The 19,205-nt window shown below is 44.9% G+C and overlaps 1 protein-coding gene across 4 annotated transcripts in view; it reads left to right on the forward strand.

Moving 5' to 3' along the window:
• Positions 1-17,369, forward strand: part of MTR (5-methyltetrahydrofolate-homocysteine methyltransferase) — a 110,600-nt gene extending 93,231 nt beyond the window's left edge. For 3 of the 4 annotated variants that reach the window (XM_017526610.2, XM_017526611.2, XM_017526612.2), the window contains 8 exons: positions 2,653-2,751; positions 3,819-3,894; positions 6,743-6,898; positions 8,696-8,892; positions 11,842-12,042; positions 12,830-13,022; positions 14,459-14,571; positions 15,023-15,218. In XM_017526610.2, coding sequence (XP_017382099.1) covers positions 2,653-2,751; positions 3,819-3,894; positions 6,743-6,898; positions 8,696-8,892; positions 11,842-12,042; positions 12,830-13,022; positions 14,459-14,571; positions 15,023-15,109 — 1,122 coding nt within the window. In that variant the 3' untranslated portion in view covers positions 15,110-15,218. Of the gene's footprint in view, positions 1-2,652; positions 2,752-3,818; positions 3,895-6,742; positions 6,899-8,695; positions 8,893-11,841; positions 12,043-12,829; positions 13,023-14,458; positions 14,572-15,022 lie in introns of all 4 variants that reach the window. The other variant, XM_037737804.1, reaches the window with a different exon arrangement.
• The last annotated feature ends 1,836 nt before the right edge of the window (positions 17,370-19,205 follow it).

The following is a 19,205-nucleotide window of genomic DNA, read 5'->3' on the forward strand; positions in this document are numbered from 1 at the left end:
AGATGAGTGTTGCTGTGTTGCCCAGGCTGGAGTGCAATGGTGCGATCTCGGCTCACTGCAACCTCTGCCTCCCAGTTCAAGTAATCCCCCTGCCTCAGCTTCTTGAATAGCTGGAATTACAGGTGTGTGCCACCACAGCCAGCTAATTTTTTCATCATGTAGGCCAGGCTGGCCTCAAACTCCTAACTTCAAGTGATCCATCTGCTTGGGCCTCCCAGAGTACTGGGATTACAGGCATAAGCCACTGCGCCCAGCCCTCTTGAAGAGCTAGAGTAGTGGGGACCTGGCCGAAAGCCACATAGAGAATGAGGAACAGGTGTTGGTGTTCTTTACAGTTTGGTCCAGCCATGCAGCCAGCAGCTCCAGTTAGCTCCTTCATGTACAAAGAAACAACCACGTTTGAAAGTACTCAAACATAAGTCAGATGATAAATCATGTGAGTAACTGCTAGTGACACTTCAGGAGCCAGTGGTATAATTTGTTTGAGTTGGTTGTGGGCTCATTGGCTCAGGCTCTTTTGATCTAACTGAAATGAGCATGGAACAGGATCACATTTTATGAACAGTCTTATGTATTTATAAGATTCCACAAATACTTAATGGTTAGAGATTTAGATCCAAGGATTCTCCCTTCCTTTCTTTTTTCTTCTTTAATAGAAAACGAGTTGCCAATATTTTATGCTTTTAAAATTATAAAATATCTTTTCAATTTATTCCTTCTTACTGTGTGGCTGTTGCCATGAAGTACAATTTTTTAAAATGAAGGAAAATATAAACTGCGATATGTCCCAGTGGTTGGCATGAAAACACATGATGGATTTGATTTTTTTGGTGGAAGGATCATGTAAGTTAGCCCACATATATTGACCATGAACTTGTTTCCATCAAGTAAGTCTGACTGGGCAGGAAGGGGCCTGCCACTGCAGCCCTGGGAGCAGCGGGGCTCCATGGGGCTATGGTAGCAAACTGCATTGGCATGTTCTGTCTACACAGTAGCACCAACATCAGGGGGCTTGTAGATTCTTTGAATGTCAAGGACATCTGGTTTTGCTTTCTCAGAGTGTATAATCTAGAAAAATGTAAGAAGGTTTTAAGACATTGGTTACATGTACTACAGGGATTTCAGAGTAGGCATTCCCTTCTTGTTTCATTGGGCTGTGCTGGGTTTCCTAGACAAGGACTCCATTGAGGTGAGTTTAATGTAAGGTTGGGAAATACTCTGTGGTGTGAACACCATTTGGAAGCCTCTTTTTGGCCTGCCACAATGGCCTTTTCTGATCGTATTCCTGAATGAGGTGATGTTGTTTCATACTAACTCATAGATGATTGGATTGTTATTAGAGATACTTAGAAAACCCATGTGGAGTTAATGCTGGTTTTAGCCATCATTCAGTCTAACTTCCTTAAGTTCAGATGAAGATGTTGAACTTTCTTACCTTTTTGTATATTAGATAATCCTGCTGCAGAATGTAGGGAGGGGGCAGTGCTATGTTTATTTTTTAACTGATGTGATCAATAGTTGCCATCTCTTCTTTCTACATAGTTTCATTATGTGCTTTGATGGTAGCTATTCTTCTATCAATGTGATTATCATAGTAACGAATAATATTTAGCTGAACCTAGTTTTACAATTTAATGAGTAGACTCATGTTTTCTCAGATTATTGGTTTCCTTTCCAATTTTAGCAGAAACATACAGTGGACTATGAAGATTAGCCTCATTCCCTCAGCAGACAGTGAGAATGCACCTCCAGACACTGGGCTAGGCATCAGGGGCATGAAGGTGGTTGATGTGTGATTGCAGCTCTCACAGGCCTTTCAAGTAAGGGAAGTAGATACATAAATTGATACTAAAAGGCTGTGGAAAGTAGGTGAACAGAATATCTTTGAAACATTGAGTTGGGGGTTACCTAACCCAGAGGGTCCCCAAGACCACCTTCAGGTTCAAAGATTGCTAGAAGGACGCAGAAAACCCAGAAAAACTGTTATGCTCATGACCATGGTTTATTATTGTGAGAGAATATAGGTTAAAATCAGGGAAGGCCAAAGGCACAAAGGATGGAATGCAGGCGAGACCAGGTACAAGCTCTCAGGTGTCATCTCTCTATAGAGTAATCCGGGTGGTGCTTCATTCTTCCACTAGTGATATGTGACAGAATGTAAGGAGCCTTGCCAACCCAGAAGCTTACCTGAGCCTTCATGTCCTTGGTGTGGGGGTTGGTCACATAGGCCCAGAATGCCCATGTGACCAGCCTTAATTGCTCAGTCTTCAGTCCCTGCAGAGGTCAAGCAGAAGCGTGAGTTGAGGCCCCCCCTCCATAAATCAGACTGTTAGCATAAACCATCTAACGTGGCCCAGGGTGCCAGGTATACAGTGACTCTCTTATCCAGGCAGGCTATCCCAAGGGGTTAGAGTTTGTCTTTCAGAAAACAGTCAAGGACCGGTTCTTTCTTTGGCTTGTGCAGTGATTGAACATCCCAAGCCCACTGAGTTTACCCTTTCCTGCACGCCAGGCAGGAATTAGCACAGTTGGTGAAGGGAGAAGAAATGAAGTTAAGGAAGCTGCCTTCCTGAATGAGGTGTCACCAGAGTTTACCGTTAGTGTACCAATTTTATCATCTTTTGCTGATCTATGATTATTTTGCATTTTCAGTGTTCTCAACTGTTAGATGAAAATCTAAAGGATGAATACTTTGAGGAAATCATGGAAGAATATGAAGATATTAGACAGGACCATTATGAGTCTCTCAAGGTAAGTAGTAGAAACAGGTCTTTGCTTATTTTTAATGTGACTAGTTTTTATGATCCTAGTTTTTAATGTGACTTTTAAAAATGGTTCTGAGGAAAGTAAAAGGCTTAGGATCATTTTAGAGAATTTCTATCTTCTAGTTCAAATCGGAGGTCTTCAGTGTCTAAGTTCCCAAATAATTTTTGGTTATATTAAAATGAATTTTATTTATTGAGCCAAATATTTATTGGGTACCCAGTAGGTGTTAGGGGCTGTGCTAGATATGAGAGCTCTGATAATGAATAAAACATGAGTTCATACTCAGCAGGAAAACAGGCACTGAAACAGTGTACTGCAGTGACTCCCACAGATCCCCATTCTTGAGGCGCTAATGGAAGAAAATGGAGACATGAGGCAGGACCAGTGTAAGCCTCTTTCCCTGACTGGCCAGCACTGACTGTGCAGAATGATGTTTGAAGAACTGGCCCTCTCTTGATAAGCTTCAGGGAATCCATGGAGAACGGGCATAATTGTGCTTTAGAAGTCACTGAAATGTTTGTTTCTGGTTATCTGCCTTCTGGGCTTTGGTGGGGGCATTTTGGGAGTTGCTAGGCAAGTGAAGTGAGATCAACAGCATGAAGAAAACATGCTGTTTTGCTTCTGAGGTGCCAGCTAGGCCAAGGCACAGTGGTTGGCTTTTTTCTCTCCTAAGGTTTGCCCACAGTGGACAGTGTCTTTAATTCTACCTTCTGGTCCTCAGGGTCAGCCAGGGAAGGCCAGTTAACAGCTGGCCTCAGGTGTTCTAAAAGTGCAGGTGGGACACCTCGCTAGTACCTGAGGTTCAGGCCGGGGAACCAGGCTTGCATTCACATATCAATAATTAATGGATGCTTCTTGAGTCTTTATTGTCTGTTGTTCTGGTGCCAATGTGAAACTGACTGGACAGAAAAGGAAGAGCTTTTTAGGATAAGGATTCTCATGAATAAAAGCATTTGCTTTCTTGAAAAGCTTACATAATGGCCTTCTTGGACATGTTTTCATAGTAACTGTGGAAAAGCTAAAGTCTCTAATTCTTCTTTGTTTTTTAACAGGACAGGAGATACTTACCGTTAAGTCAAGCCAGAAAAAGTGGTTTCCGAATGGATTGGCTGTCTGAACCTCACCCAGGTCTGTTTGGCTATGGAGTAGAGGAAAACTGGATGTGGTTATTCTAGTGTGTGGAGGAAATATATGCATTTACTTGGCTATAAAATCAATCAGCTAACAACTCTGAACTGTGTCTAATGATGATGGGTGACTGATGTCCGGAAAGAATGGGAGTAGATACCATTTATGGAGCAGGTGTTGTGTGCCAGACACTGTCCTGGATGGACTGCCAGCCCCTCTCGGAGTCCTTCAGACAACTCCATAATGGACATGGGAATTATCCCCATTTTAATTTGAAGAAACTGAGTTTTGGGTAGAAACTTGAAAAGTTACTAGGAACCTCTCTGGGATTTGTCTTCTAAAGCCACACTCTTTCCTCTGTGCCATGCTTGAGTGGGCCTCCGTCTCCTTGAAGGAAGTTCTGTGGAGACCTGCCTGGGTGGTACTGTCACCTGAGGTGGCCTGGGTCTCTGACAGGCCCAAGGGCAGACGTGAAATGTCTAAAATCGGAAGCGCCTTCGCACTCACACATCTTTAAAACACTGCAGCAAAGCAGGATCCTCTGTTTCCTGCTTTCTCTCTTGTTCTCTCTTGTCCTCTTTCTGGATGTTTCTCTTTCTATTTCTTTTATTTGGTTTCTTCCTTTTTTAAATTTCTAGCTATCTTTCTTGCCTCACATAGGTATTCACAAAGGAATAAAATGTGTAAGATGTTTTGACAGACGCAGAGAGGCGTGAGACATAAATGCAAAACCAGGACAGAGTGAATAGGGGTTATATTAATTGAATCCATATTTCCAAGGTAATGTCTCAAATCAGCTTTCGTTGCTCACGACATCTGTGTTCTACACATGCTTAGCAGAGCTGAGAGGATTAAATTGGAAATGTAGGTGTGCTATGTTCTAATTTCATCCCTGCTGAGTTCAGCATGGTTTAGTGGAAAGAGTGCCATATCGGGAGCCGGGAGGCCGGGGTTCTCATCCCAACGTGGCTCCTGGCTCTGACTCACGAGTGACCTTGAGCAGCTTGCTTCCACGTTTGACAGTTTCTACCATGTAAAAAAAAAAAGGTGTTTTTTGGAAATGTTGTGAGGGCTAAATAGTACTTGAAAACCTTTGAAAAAATATAAATTGCTATATAGTTCAAACTGTGATTATTTGCTCTGTATCTTTCCCTGTGAAATTGGAATAATAACACAAGGGCAAGTCTGTTTGGATCAGATCAGACACCCAAAACATATTTTGCTGGAAATAGGCCTCCAAAGGCCCACAGGACCTGGCAGCGGTTGGGACGGGTTTTGAGTGGCCACTTTAACCTCTGGCACGGGGCTACTGCAGGGCCTGTCCTGCTGCCCAAGGGCCATGAAGCCCTGAGGCCTGGCCCTCTGAAATATACCTGAGGACAGCCAGTCCTAAGGTAATTGCAGGAAGTCGACAGGGGGTAAAGGAGGGTCTTCGTTTAAGGCCCTGATGGCAAAACCTCAAACATTTCTTAAACTCTGGGAGACGAGCTTGGTCAAAAGAGAGTCCCTCAGTGGCCCTGCAGCAGCACGTGCTCTCTGCCTTCCCAGGAGAGAGGACACTAGAATCAAGGGTCTATCTGTAGATTACTTTTAGTGTCTCTATGAAGGGGACTATAAAGAGTTTTGTACCAACAAACCAACATAATAGGATATTTCCAAAGAGGAGATTGTCCCGTGTAGTAGAAGGATGATGAGGAAGAAATGGGAAAGGGCTACTGTGAACAAGTATGAAAAGGTGGAGATTTCCAGGCAGAGCAAGACGCTACTAATACTTTTCCTGTGCTCTCACCTCCTATTTTTACTGCCAAATGAGAGAAAAATACTCTGGAAGCCTCTGTGTTCTCCCAGAGCCCCTGAGATTGGTAGAATAGGAAGTTCTCTGATGCCTGGTTACAAATCAGGAAGTAGAGAGACAGGAAGGCTCAGATATGGCAGTGGGGTCAACACCTTAGACTCCAGCCTGACCCTGCCACGTCAGACCAGAGTCCTAGGTGCGGACTGCACTACGGGCTGGAGGGCCGTGGCAGTGCTGCTCTGCCTGCCCCAGAGAGCCCAGCACACCATCTGTCTCTGAAGTCTTCACCATTATTTAAATTATGATACATTTTAGACCATATTTTATACCAGGAGGTATAAAGAACAATGTATTAAACATCCCTGCAAACCCACTAGCCAGCTTACAACATAACCTACCACCTGATTTTTAAAAAACAAAACAAAGCAGAGTCAACAGAGGTTAGATTACTTTTCCAAGGTAATATCTCACATCAGCTTTCATTGACCACATCTGTGTTGCACCCGTGCTCAAGAGTTGAGGGTTATGTATTGAGGAATATGTATCAGAAGTTCCACGCGTGTCTCTTCCTCCCCTGCTGAAATCACTGCAGTCCTGAATTTGGGACTTCATTTTCCTGTACTTTGGGCATATGTATCAGCAGGCAATATAGATGATTGTTTCTGGTCTTGAAACTTGAGATAAGTAGCTTACTCTCTACGCCTTTCTGCAGTGCTCTTCATGTTCACCTTGTCTTCATTTGTACAAGTGAGGATTAACCCATCTGTCTTTCCTTCTTGGGCTGGGGGGTAGGGATAGAAGGGTTGAGGGAACAGTTTCCAGGGGTGGTGTAGTCAGTCAGCTGCATGTGAAGAATAGTTTTATTTAAGACTCAGTGCAGAATTACTCCTTCTCCACGATAATTTAAAGTTCCCCTCTTTGTAAAACAACTCCTACGGGTGACAGGAGGGAGGCAGAGCGTGGGAGCTGGCAGAGCACTGAGGAGCTGGCAGGGAGGCCTCCATCAGGCGGGGTGCCAGCGTCAGCACTGACAACCACACTTCTTTCCTCCAGTGAAGCCCACCTTTATTGGGACCCAGGTCTTTGAAGACTATGACCTGCAGAAGCTGGTGGACTACATTGACTGGAAGCCTTTCTTTGATGTCTGGCAGCTCCGGGGCAAGTACCCGAATCGAGGCTTTCCCAAGATATTTAACGACAAAACAGTAGGTCAGTGCAGTAAGTCCTTCCTGTCTGCCTCTGATATTCAAGATGTAGGATTGTGACTTTGAAGACAGGAATTGGTGAGGAGCAGTGAATGTGGATTGTGCAGATAACAGCTGCTTTCATATTGGTCACCTGCCCAACTTCTTAATGGTTTTTGAACTGCTAGATTGGTCCTTATTATATCAACTAAATTTGGTATCTACTTTATTCTTTTAATAAATGTTTATTGACATCAGTTACATGCTGGGCACTAGGGATAAATGGAAGACGATATAATCCCTGCCGTCTAGTACTGACTAGCTGCACAGCCAATAGTAATGGGCCCTGCCTGGGCTCGTGTGGGCACAAGAAGAAAAGATAGAGCTCAGACTGAGAGGTCAGGGCAGGCTTCCTGGAAGAGGTGGCGTTTGAACTATTTTTGAGGATTCAGTGGGAGTTGCTGTGGTGGGACTATAGATGTGATAAGATGTTGAAGAAAAGGACATTGCAGGTAGAGGAGACAGTATGAGAAGGCACAGGCACGTGTGCCTAATTGGGGAACTGCAGGGAGTCCATTTTGCTTAGAGCATTGGGGAGGGAATGGGGATTTGGGGTGAGAAACCAGAGAAGTAGGTGAGGTGATAAATTACTACCCCCTACTTCTCACTTCAAGTCTCACCCCAAAACCCACCCACAGAGACCGGAATCCAAAACCAAAGCCATTCATAGGATCAGGTAGTAGGCACATCAGAGCAACAAGGAGGGGTGGACCCACAGAACATGGGATTAGGGTAGAGAGGAGCCTGAGAAACCAGCCTCTTGCCAAGTTTCCCAGAAGCGGAGTCTGGGTGTGTGTGTTAGGATGCTGAGACTCAGGAGCTCTCAGGTAGCCAGGAACATGGTGGTGGGCAAGGGGCTTCTCATTGTGCTGCCCCTCAGTCATCACGGGTGAGCTGTCCAGGGGCCGTAGAACAGGCTGCTTACCATGGGCAGGGCGGCCAGTCTCACAGACCCAGAAACTGAGAGGGTGTCCTGGGAGCCTGGCCCCCACTGCAGGTCCCAGAGCAGGGCAGCCAGGTGCAACACTAAAGCCAGTATGAGGATTTAGGCCACACTTCATTCCTTACCACTGACGTTCATTGTGCACATACAATTCCACTGACTTCACAGTGACTCTGGAGGACCTGACCTGTGCCTTGTGTTCAGCGTGCCTTGTATTCTGTGGTGTCCGAGTCTGGGTGCATATAGTAAGGATGTACTGAGCCTGAGTGCATCTGGTAAGGATGTAGCTGTCCTTGTTTAACTCTTCACGGTACTGTTTAAGGCCCCAAATTTAAGAATCCCTTCAGATGTTGTTATGGTCAAAATATCAGTCGTTATGAATTGTATTGTGGTTGGGATTTAAAGCACCACAGACATAAGGCACAGGTCATGTCTCCCAGAGTCACTGTGAAGTCAGTGGAGTTGTACGTGCATGAGGAACGTCAGCGAGTCAGGAATCTGGCCTGCTTTTTCTCATCCTCTCTGACAGAATGCTTTGGGGAGCCACAGCTTTGGCTTTCTGCCTTTTGTCCAATGGAAAATTGAAGTGACTTGAACTGGGAGAAGCAGACTGTGGGAGCTGCACTTAGCAGGAACCGCAAAACCCTGACTGTTCTACTTTAAGCTAGGTCAGTGGCAAACAACAGAGAGCATTTGAGGAAAATAGAGAAGGGTGAGGAGGGAAGGTGACTGAGCAGGGGTAATGATTTTTAAAAGAAGCATTGTTTGATGGGTATTTTTGGCATCTTTAAGTGAATTCTTACTATGTTTTTCTAATAGGTGAAGAGGCCAAAAAGGTCTACGACGATGCCCGAGATATGCTGAACACACTGATTAGTCAAAAGAAACTCCAAGCCAGGGGAGTGGTTGGGTTCTGGCCAGCACAGAGTGTCCAAGACGACATTCACCTGTACGCAGAGGGTGCCGTGCCCCAGGCTACAGAGCCCATAGCCACCTTCTATGGGTTAAGGCAACAGGTATGGAAGGACTTGACAGCCAGCACACTGCTCTCACTTGTGAGTTTAGGTGCTAAGCCGAAGAGCTTTGCATAAATGAGAGTCTGCCCCACCTCCTCCCAAGTGACCAATCACTCAGCCAAGCCCAAGGCCTGTGTGGATGGTGGAGAGAAGGCGCCCACATGGGTGGCAGCGGCAGGGCCACTCCGCAGGAGTGAGGCATGTCATGTTGTGTGCCACGGATGGACGAGAACCACTGCTGCTGTCTCAGGTGGTCACATGTCCGTCTTTGCAGCTTCTGAAGGAAGAGAACACTCACTAGTGCAAAGCTGGTTAACCTCAATGCACGTTATTAAAATAGACTGTGGCTCTCCATGAAAGGGGAAGACAGGTGGAAACCAACATTTGCAGAATGTATTCCAGGTGCCAGGTGCGTAGTGAGGTGCCGGATGGGTCATCCTTTTAATTTCCACACAGCTGTGTCAGGCAGTTGAAGTTTCTGTTTTACAGAGAAGATGAAGGCTGGTGGAGATTGTGCTGGGCCCCCCTCTATAGAGGGGAGAGCCAACCTGTGCACACCCCCAATGGCTGTTCTTTCACTGTGCTGGCTGCTTTTCTTTAGTGTGGTGAGAACAGACTCTTCTCAGCGACTTCTTTCTCATTGCCCCACCTTTGAAAAGGCAGATATCCTATGCATGTCCCTTTAGGTGCTGTAAAAAAGGGTGTCTCAATCAAGAATTGGAACCAGAATTATTCTTTCTGTATTACTGCCATTTTCAGTCATTCAGAAATGGTATTGTTGGCTAGGTACAGTGGCTGACACCTGTAATCCCAGCACTTTGAGAAGCTGAGGTGGGAGGATTGCTTGAGCCCAGGACTTTGAGACCAGCCTGGGCAAGATGGCAAGACCCTGCCTCTACAAAAAAAAAAAAAATTAAAAATTAGCAGTACACTGGGGAGTGCATACCTGTATGCCTGTATTCCCAACTACTTGGGAAGATGAGGTTGGAGGATCACTTGAGCCCAGGAGTTCAAGGCTGCAGTAAGCCGTGATCATGCTATATACTCCAGTGTGGGCAACAGAGCCAGACACTGTCTCTGAAAAACAAGCAAACAAAAAGATAGTGGTGCTTTTTAATCCCAACCACAGTATAATTCATAATGATTGATATTTTGACCATAACAACATCTGAAGGGATTCTGAAATTTGGGGCCTTAACCAGTACCATGAAGAGTTAAAGCTACATCCTTACCATATGCACTCATGCTCAGTAAATCCCTACTGCGTGCACCTAGGCTCAGTCACCACAGAATACAAGGCACTGGGGTTCTAATGTTAATTTCCTGCCTCTCTTCGCTAGGGAATTTGTGGCTTTTCTTTTACAAACATAACTATTCAGAAACCTCTGCTCTGCTCCAGCCCAGTCTTTCATCTTTCGAGTCCTGTGTCCCCTGCGGTCTCTTTTTGCTTCCAGTACTATTCATGTCCAGGCAGTCTGTGACATATTAGGGCATTTAATCGAGTGAATTCTCAGAGTTCACCTTTTTAATAGCCTCTGGAGAGGGGAACTGGGCCAGGCACATACATTACCTACCCAGGTGGCGATTTCTCAGGAGGGGCTTTCCTCCAGTGCACTCTGGAACATTCTGCAGCAGTGCCTTATTACTCTGGGAGTCTGCTCTTCTGAGTAGGCTCTGATTGCTGTCTCTTCTAAGGTACCATGGGGCTCTGTGATCTGTCTCTCCTGTGGTGCAGGGAAGCTTTGGGTCCCCCTCTGGCTTTTGTTAGCAAAGAATAATTGATGAGCCGAGTATACCTGGAAAACGGCTTCCCCACGCACAGCTGTCCCTGAGCTCTGTGACATTCCTGTATGCCATTACCAAACACCTCCTCGCCTGCACCTAATGACTTCCTGCCCTGTGTCAGTGAGGCTGTGCTTGCCTCCACGGCTGGCAGCGAGCTGTGGGGTATCTGGGTTGGCCACTCCTTGATTAATTGATTGGTCCCAAGCAGTACTACATATATAGGAGCATGGGTTGTGGTATCAGCCCCCTGGCCCTCCCACTGTCTGACCTCAAGCTTCCTATGCCTCTGATTTCTTGTCTGTAAAATGGAACTGGTGATATCACTCATGTCACAAGGAGGTTGGGAGGGTTAAATTAGTAATTCATATAAAGCACCAAGAACAGGCACAGAGTAACTACTGAATAAGTATTAGTTATAAGCTATTTACCTTCTCAGCAAATATTTATTGATTTTTAAAATATGTATAAGACCTTATTTATTAACTTAGTTGCAGGGAAGAGTTGCTCATCAGCTGAGGGTGAAAAATTGGGGAGGATAGGCCCCGGGGCTGTGGAGAGAATCCAGAAGCAAATCCTGCTGAATTCTTGGTTTGGTTCCCAGCCATCCCTGGGTGTCCTCAGCCGGCTCCTGTATGACCCTCATGACCCTCCCCCCCCCACCCCACATGGCAGGCAGCACGTGCCCTGGGCATTGCTGATCCCAACAGTTTGTTGTTTGAGCTGCTTCTGTTGATGCTATGGAGGCTTTTCCATTTACTGGATCTCTTTCAAACATGGTGTTGGACTTAATTGAAAACACTTGAGGACAAATTTTTTTTTTTTTTTTTTTTTTTAAAAGCCCATGATTTCAGCACAGTGCCCGAAGGCATTCATTAATGTTTGGTCAGTGTGTGAATGAGTGAGTGAACTGGTGTCTTGACTCTTTATGTTATGTCATGTCATATGTTTTTTAAAAATTTCATTTGTTTATCTAACAAATATTTATTGAATACTCACTATGTGTCAGACACAATTCCAAGTGCTGGGGATGTAACAGTGGACAGTACAGGCTGCCATCACAGTGTTGTGAAGCTTATTTTCATTGGAAGATGCCTGATCGCTCTCCACGGTGTGCTGGTGCCATGTTCTTGCTCACGGTGCCTCCTCATACTGCTTGGTTTTAAGGCCGAGAAGGACTCTGCCAGCACGGAGCCGTACTACTGCCTCTCGGACTTCATCGCTCCTCTGCATTCTGGCATCCGTGACTACCTGGGCCTGTTTGCTGTTGCCTGCTTTGGGGTGGAAGAGCTGAGCAAGGCCTATGAGGATGACAGTGACGACTACAGCAGCATCATGGTCAAGGCACTGGGGGACCGGCTGGCAGAGGTAAGGCAGAGGCATCGCACCAAGGGGCTGAGGACAGAGGCTGGGCAGCAGGGAACCTGGGGGGTGCCTGAACACTGATCAGCCCTTAGAACCGGGGTCTTTTTTTTTCCTTGAGTTGGATGCTGCTGGCTTTAACATTACACATATTTTCATATTATATATCCCCAGATTGCCTGTATGTGTTATCTTTAGGGCAGAGCAAAACCTTCAGTGGTGCCATAGTTGGCTGTTGCTCTGAGGGCCTTTACCTCTGCCTTACCTCTGTTGTCTCTCTGTGATGTTATTATGATAGGACACTTTCCTCAGGATCCTAAAAAATTTAAAACAAATTTTTATTCCAGAGCCCCTCATTGTAATGCTGGTGTCATCTGTAGATTGTTCATCTTCCTATGCATGGAATGGGGTAGACTTGGCCCTGGGAGAGCCTCCCCCTTTTCCTGCAGTGAGCAGTGGAGGGGCTCGCATCTAGAAGGTCCCACCTGCTCTTTCTGGCCAGTGTAGCTTTGGATTAACCTTTAGGGAAATTGTTAAGTTTTAAGGTCTAAAATCCTCAGGTCACTAAGCATGATGCTTTAGAACTCAGGTTGAGGCCACAGTGAGCTGCAGAGCAGCTAATAAAGGTACAAACCCATTGAGAATCCAGCCTTTTCCCTCTTGCCAAATCTTTCCTGGCTGTGGTCCAGATGAGGGAGGCTATCCTCATGGCTGTGATTCAGGGGTTGGAGGCTGCACTGATGCCGTGAGCCCCCACTTCTGCCTAAGCACACCTGGTGCTCTGGGTCTGAAGGCCTTTGCAGAAGAGCTGCATGAAAGAGTGCGCCGAGAACTGTGGGCCTACTGTGGCAGTGAGCAGCTGGACGTTGCAGACCTGCGCAGGCTGCGGTATGAGGGCATCCGCCCAGCTCCCGGCTACCCCAGCCAGCCTGACCACACCGAGAAGCTCACCATGTGGAGACTCGCGGACATCGAGCAGTCTACAGGTATGTGCCAGGAAGCCGCAGGTTCCTGTCTTCCTTCTTCAGTGCATGGACTCTTATCAACGTAATGGCACATCTGGTTAAACGTGTTTTTAAAGTGGAAGGGCTTCTAATCACATTGTCCCTTATCCTGTCCATTTTCACTTGTACCTATTCTGGCATTTTACTTCAGCATTAGTATTCTGACATCATCATTTTTAGATTTATCCATTTAAGTGACTTCCTCTTGGCCTACACTAGATGGGAGTTTAGCTTTCTTATACTGTCCCGTGCCTCTCATGCCCCAGTTTCCTGTCACAGGCATGCTAATGTCTTTAATCCCTCCCTTAGTGACCAACCCTTGTCCCTTAGTAATGTCACGTGCCTCACCCTCTTGACCCCTTGCTTGTGGACGGTGTCCCTGGGTGCTGGTCTTGCAGAACGCCCAGCCTTCCCTTCAGCCCTCTTTTCTCTTTTACACTGTTATTAACATTTGTGCTCTTCTGTAATCCTAATTCTCTATTATGTTTTCCTGTGGATTCTAATAGCTGAACGTGAGAAGCTGGCATGTGCCCTTCTGAGACAAAGGCCCAGACACCCGGCCTCAGCGTCCTGTGCCCAGAGCTGAATTGCTCATGGTTCTGTGGCTGCACATTGTCACATCAATATGCTGGTTCTAGTCATTACTTCAGAGTTCGTGTAGTTGAGATGGCCCGGTCTAAGCTCACAGTTTTTAGTGGAATTAATAAAAAGCATGCCATCAAAGCTGATAAAGACATCTAGATTTAAGTGAGAAACCATGAGCTGTGTTGAATCTGCTTCAGCAGGAACAACACTAACTCTAGAAGTCATGAGATCTGGGTCCAGGTCCTGTTTCCGCCATAAGCTGGCTGAGCGACCTCTGGCAGAGCGCTCACCCTTCATGCTGCTCTGTTTCCTTGTCCATAAAACGAGTAGCTTCAAATAGATATCCTTGAGAGGGTCCCTTTGAATTCTCAGATCCCAAGGAAAACTGTGCCTTCTTTTTCACAATGTTGTAGGCTCGTTCTTCACTGGAGCTCTCAGTCGTCCCTAGTATTAGTGGCCCCAGAGAGCCTATGGAGAGCTGTTCAGTTGGTGTTCTCATCTCCAGGGTTAGAGCTCCTGTCTGGCAAGGTCTAGGCTTAGGAGCAAATCAGGGCGCCTGCAGTTGATCTCAGATGGCTGGAGGTAGGAGTATGGAGTCTTTCCCAGGCCTATCCACCCTGGGTCACAGTGCCCAGCCTTAGAGGAGATCTGCATGTCCTGAATTTGTTTATTGACCTGGCAGGAATTTGCAAGACTTATCTGATTGCAGCTTTCATGCTGTGTCATGTGTCTACCTAGAAGGCATGAGTTCACTTTTGTTCACTTATTCAACAAGAGTTCATTGTCTTCTAGGCACTGAGTGAGTAAGCATTTTCCCGTATTGCTCTCTCCAGGCATTAGGTTAACAGAATCATTAGCAATGGCACCTGCTGCAGCAGTCTCAGGCCTCTACTTCTCCAATTTGAAGTCCAAATATTTTGCTGTGGGGAAGATATCCAAGGATCAGGTAAGCTAGCTGTTTCATTTTATGTGGCTTCCCTAGATACCTGCCTTATCTGAAATGAAATTCTAGAACCTCTTTCATTTTAAATATGAATGAGAATAAAGTAAGGGGAAAGCATGAAGAAATTTTCTCCGGTTAATGTCTTAATTTGATTTAATCAGAATACCTCTATTCTCACCCTCACTTCTACATGCAAACAACACACACACACACACACACACACACACACACACACACACACAGCTTCTAAGCATCAGATGTTTATTACATGTTGTTTTTCTGCCTAGTGAATAAGGCAACTTGGTAGACAAATAATGTATCTCCATTTAACTCAGTAGATTGCTATTAAGACAGGAAATGGAAACTACTTAATGTTTCTTGGCAAATGTTGCAGAAACTTCTATTCCAAAGTCTTATCACGTCGGTTTAATAAAATGCTTCTTATCTTTTGCAGGTTCAGGATTATGCTTTGAGGAAGAACATGTCTGTGGCCGAGATTGAGAAATGGCTTGGACCCATTTTGGGATATGATACAGATTAACTTTCTTTGTTTTTCTAACTTTTTTTTTTTTGCCTTTTTTATTCTTGATGATCCTCAAGGAAATACAACCTAAAGTGCCTTAAAAATAACAACAGAAAGCCTGTGTGCATCTGGCTGACACTGCCTCTTAGAAGAAAAGCCTGAAACTCAGTTGAATAGGGAAGTGTGATCCTGTGGCAAGATGATAGTGTGAGAAATGGGGCATTTTAATCTAAGCAGTTACAACACTGGGTTCTGACGGGGAAGGAAGCGTAGCTCTGCTCCCTCTTTGGAAGACCTCATTTTCTAAAGGCTGGATTAAATGGCTGCAGAACTCCCTTTGGCAAAAGCCATGCTCTCGCTGCTTGCTTGTCAGAAACACTCAAGCCGTTTGCCCCAGTGTGGTCAGTAGTCATGCTCTCTGAGCATTTTTGTCCTCCCATAATTTCACATTTTGGTGCCCCTGAGGAAACACAAAGGAAATGGGGAGAGAAAGTTACTGCTAAGGGTGGTTAACATCTTTTAGTTGTTTTCAGGATTAAGCAGGATCTCAGCTGGGCTCTGATACCCTGTGCAGAGTTGGCAGGTGGGCAGCATAATGTCACTCATTTCTTACCATCTTATTCCCCTCCAATTCTCAATATATTCAATAATGAAGAATGCTGCCGCCACTCAAGCAACAAGCCTCAAATTCACCCGTGTCATCTTTTTCTTGGATGATTGCGTTATCTCAAAAATGTGCATGCAATTATACACTCAGATGGTGGTATATACACAAGATGGTGGTGGAAATATTCAGGAGAAGGTCGCGTTGAGTCCTGATTTGAGATTTGAAGGATGAAGACCAAGAAGCAAGGGAGGAACAAATGAAGAACTGTCTTTGCTCATGAATAGGAATAGTAAAGATTATAAAGGTATCAGATCTCCCCAAATGGATCTATGGATTCAATACCATTTTCAGTGGAAATTTCAACCGAGATTTTATTGAGTGAAACAAGCAGGTGTTTAAATTTATATGGAATAGCAAAGGACTTAAAATTACCAAATGCTTCTACATATAAAGGAGGGGTTGAGAAGACACACCCCATATGATACAATTGTTTGTTTTTGGTTTTTTTGAGATGGAGCTTCACTCTTGTCACCCAGGCTGGAGTCCAATGGTGCAGTCTCGGCTCAGTGCAGCCTCTGCCTCCTGGGTTCAGGCAGTCTCCTGCCTCAGCCTCCCGAGTAGCTGGGATTACAGGTGCACGCCACCACGCCTGGTTAATGTGGTGCAGAGGTAGGCATTATGAGCAGGGAAACAAAATAAAGGCCCAGAAACTCACCCATGCGTATGTTGACCTTTGTGAAATGACCTGGTGGCAGGGAGGTCAGTGGGGACAGGAAGGACCACTCCCTAAGTAGTCCCAGAACAGTGGCTATTCATGTGGGAAAAAAAAAAAAAATTTGAATTCCTCGCACCCTACCCAATGATAAGTTCCAAATATGTTAAGGGCTTCCATACAGAAAGCAAAAATTGTCACTGTTTGGATGAAAAAGGCTTAGTGCAGGAAAGAATCTCTTGAGACATAACATAGTTATCATAAATGATAAGATGGTTAAGTAAACTCTGTTAAAACTAAAGCTTATATTAAGAAAACATTTAAGTGAGAAGATGAGCCACAACTTGAGAAGACATTTATAATACAAATAACTGACAAAGGATTCATAATCACAAATATAGAGAATTCCTGTTTAAAAAAAACTCAATAGAAAAATAGAGAAGACTTGAAAAGGCATTTCACACAAGAGGAAATATGTAGGGCTTTTAAATAAATAGAAAGATGTTCTTTAGCATTGCCGACCAGAGAAATATGAATTCGGACCACAATGAGATTCCATTTTATATCCATAAGATTTGCAAAAGTTGGGTCTCGGTACCAGTTGTTAGATCTATAGGGACTTGTGGATGTGTGAACAGGCACCACTGCTTTAAAAAAACGGTTATACCTCACAGACTTGAACATTTGAAGACCTTATGATCTTGCTTCCAACTCCCACCTGTATGTCCAACAAACTCTTGCATGTGGCCACTAGGAGGAATGTGTAAGAATGTTCATCGTAACGTATTTATAATAATAACTGGAAAAGGTGAAATGTATGTCTGTCTACAGGAGAATAGGTGAATAGTTAGATATGTGTATTCACCCTACTGGATATTATTCAGTAATAAAAATGAGTGAACTACAGCTATACCTCGCAATAAGAATGAATCTCAGAAAATATTAAGGAAAGCTCAAAACCAAACAAAACTGAGCTCAAAATCGAGCAAAATCAAAGAATATGTAGTCTGAGCATGCATATATCATAAAACCGTATCGTAAAAACAGAAGAGGGTAACAATGATAAACCAAAATTTAGCATAGTAATTACCACGGAAGGAGGAAATGGAGGGGACGAGAACACATAGGTAGATGTCAGGTTATGCGGCTGTTCTGGTTCCTGGCTGGTAGGCTTACGGGTGTTTACTATATGCTATTACTATATTATGCTTTATAACTAATATATAACAGAGTTTTATACATATTAAATATGTTCTACTTAATATTGTATTAAATATATTGTTAAAAAATAAAGGCAGAGTGGAATGATCATCTAAAATCTGATATGGTGATTTTGTCGGTAGTGTTTGTATATGTCAAATACAGTTTTTAAGGAAAGGAAGAACATCTTAGAGTAAACAGCAGCTAGAAAGGACAGGGGTGGGAGGGTGGCGCCTCTGCGCTGCTGCCAGCAGTTGCCCAGATACCAGTCTTTGAGGAATGAGTGGGTGACTAAGACAGAAGCCAGGGGATGGGAGAAAGGATGAGTTTTGGAAAGATTTGATGTGACCAGACTGAATATGGGCAGTTGGATACTAGACTTTGGAATGTGAAAAGAATGTCGAGTTAGAATTGCGAGACTTCAGTGTGGAGATGGAGGTCAGCCTACAGTGCAGTGCAGTCACCTATGGAGCATATGAAGGGAAGAGAATCTGGAGGAGGAGAAGGAGGTGGGGAGCCAGGAGAGGAGCAGCTGTGGGTTGGAGGAAGCCAGGAGGGAGAGTGAAGTGCCAGGGAAAGCAAGGAAGAGAGTTTGAAGGCATGTCAGCAGAATCCAATGCTGCAAAGAGGTCTGGGAATGGGATTGCTAGGGCCCTTTCCACAGTGATCCCCTCAAGAGCAGTTTCAGGGGATCATGGGGCCTGTTGGCAGACTCAGCCAACTGCCAGGTTGAAGATTGAATGGGAGGTGTGGAAGATTTATTGGCTCATTTAAAGAAGATTGGAGGGAAAGGTAGGTTTGAGACAGAAAAGGATTATATGCCGAGGATAAAGCACAGGTACAGAGGGTTGCAGAGAGTACAGAGATCTTTTAAAAAATCATTTTAACCCAACTTCCAGGGAGACGGCATTTCTTCTGCCAGTCAATAATACCATCAACCTGGGAGTTGACCCTGACCCCTCCAGTCTTAGCTCCTGCTGTTGTAACAGAATATCACAAACCAGGTGGCTTATAAAGAACAGACATTTCTTTCTTACAGTTCAGGAGGCTGGAAGTCCAAGATCACGGTGCCATCATGGCTGGGTTCTGGGGAGGGTCCTCTTCTGGGATGCAGTGGCCAACTTCTCATGTTCTCATGGTGATGGGTAAGTTTGCTTTCTGTCCTCTCATAAGGGCACTAATCCCATTCATGAGGGCTCCACCTTCATGACCTACCTACCTCCCAAAGATGCCCTCCAAATAGCATCTTCCTGGGAATTCCATTTCGACATGAATTGTGGGGGATACATTCAGACCATAACACCTCTCTTTTTCTCAACCTTCATATCCAGTTGGCTCCCCAGCCCTGGTGGTTTTACACACTAGATAGATCTTACGTTCATCTCTACGCCTGCCCTGGTTTAGGTTCTCATCATTCCTCCTCTGGATTCGTCTGCAACACAGGCTGCCTGGTTGGTTCCGCACCTCCTAGAGCTGTAAGAGGGGGCTCTCTGATTCTTTACACCCCTGCCTCGATCCTCTGCTGCCTGAATTACTGTCTTCTCGTCACCTAGAGTATATCCCAGCTCTTTAGAGGCATGGAAAGCCTTCCATGT

The sequence above is a fragment of the Cebus imitator genome, unplaced genomic scaffold (genome assembly GCF_001604975.1).
Source record: "Cebus imitator isolate Cc_AM_T3 unplaced genomic scaffold, Cebus_imitator-1.0 Scaffold42, whole genome shotgun sequence".
Classification (NCBI taxonomy): domain Eukaryota; kingdom Metazoa; phylum Chordata; class Mammalia; order Primates; family Cebidae; genus Cebus; species Cebus imitator.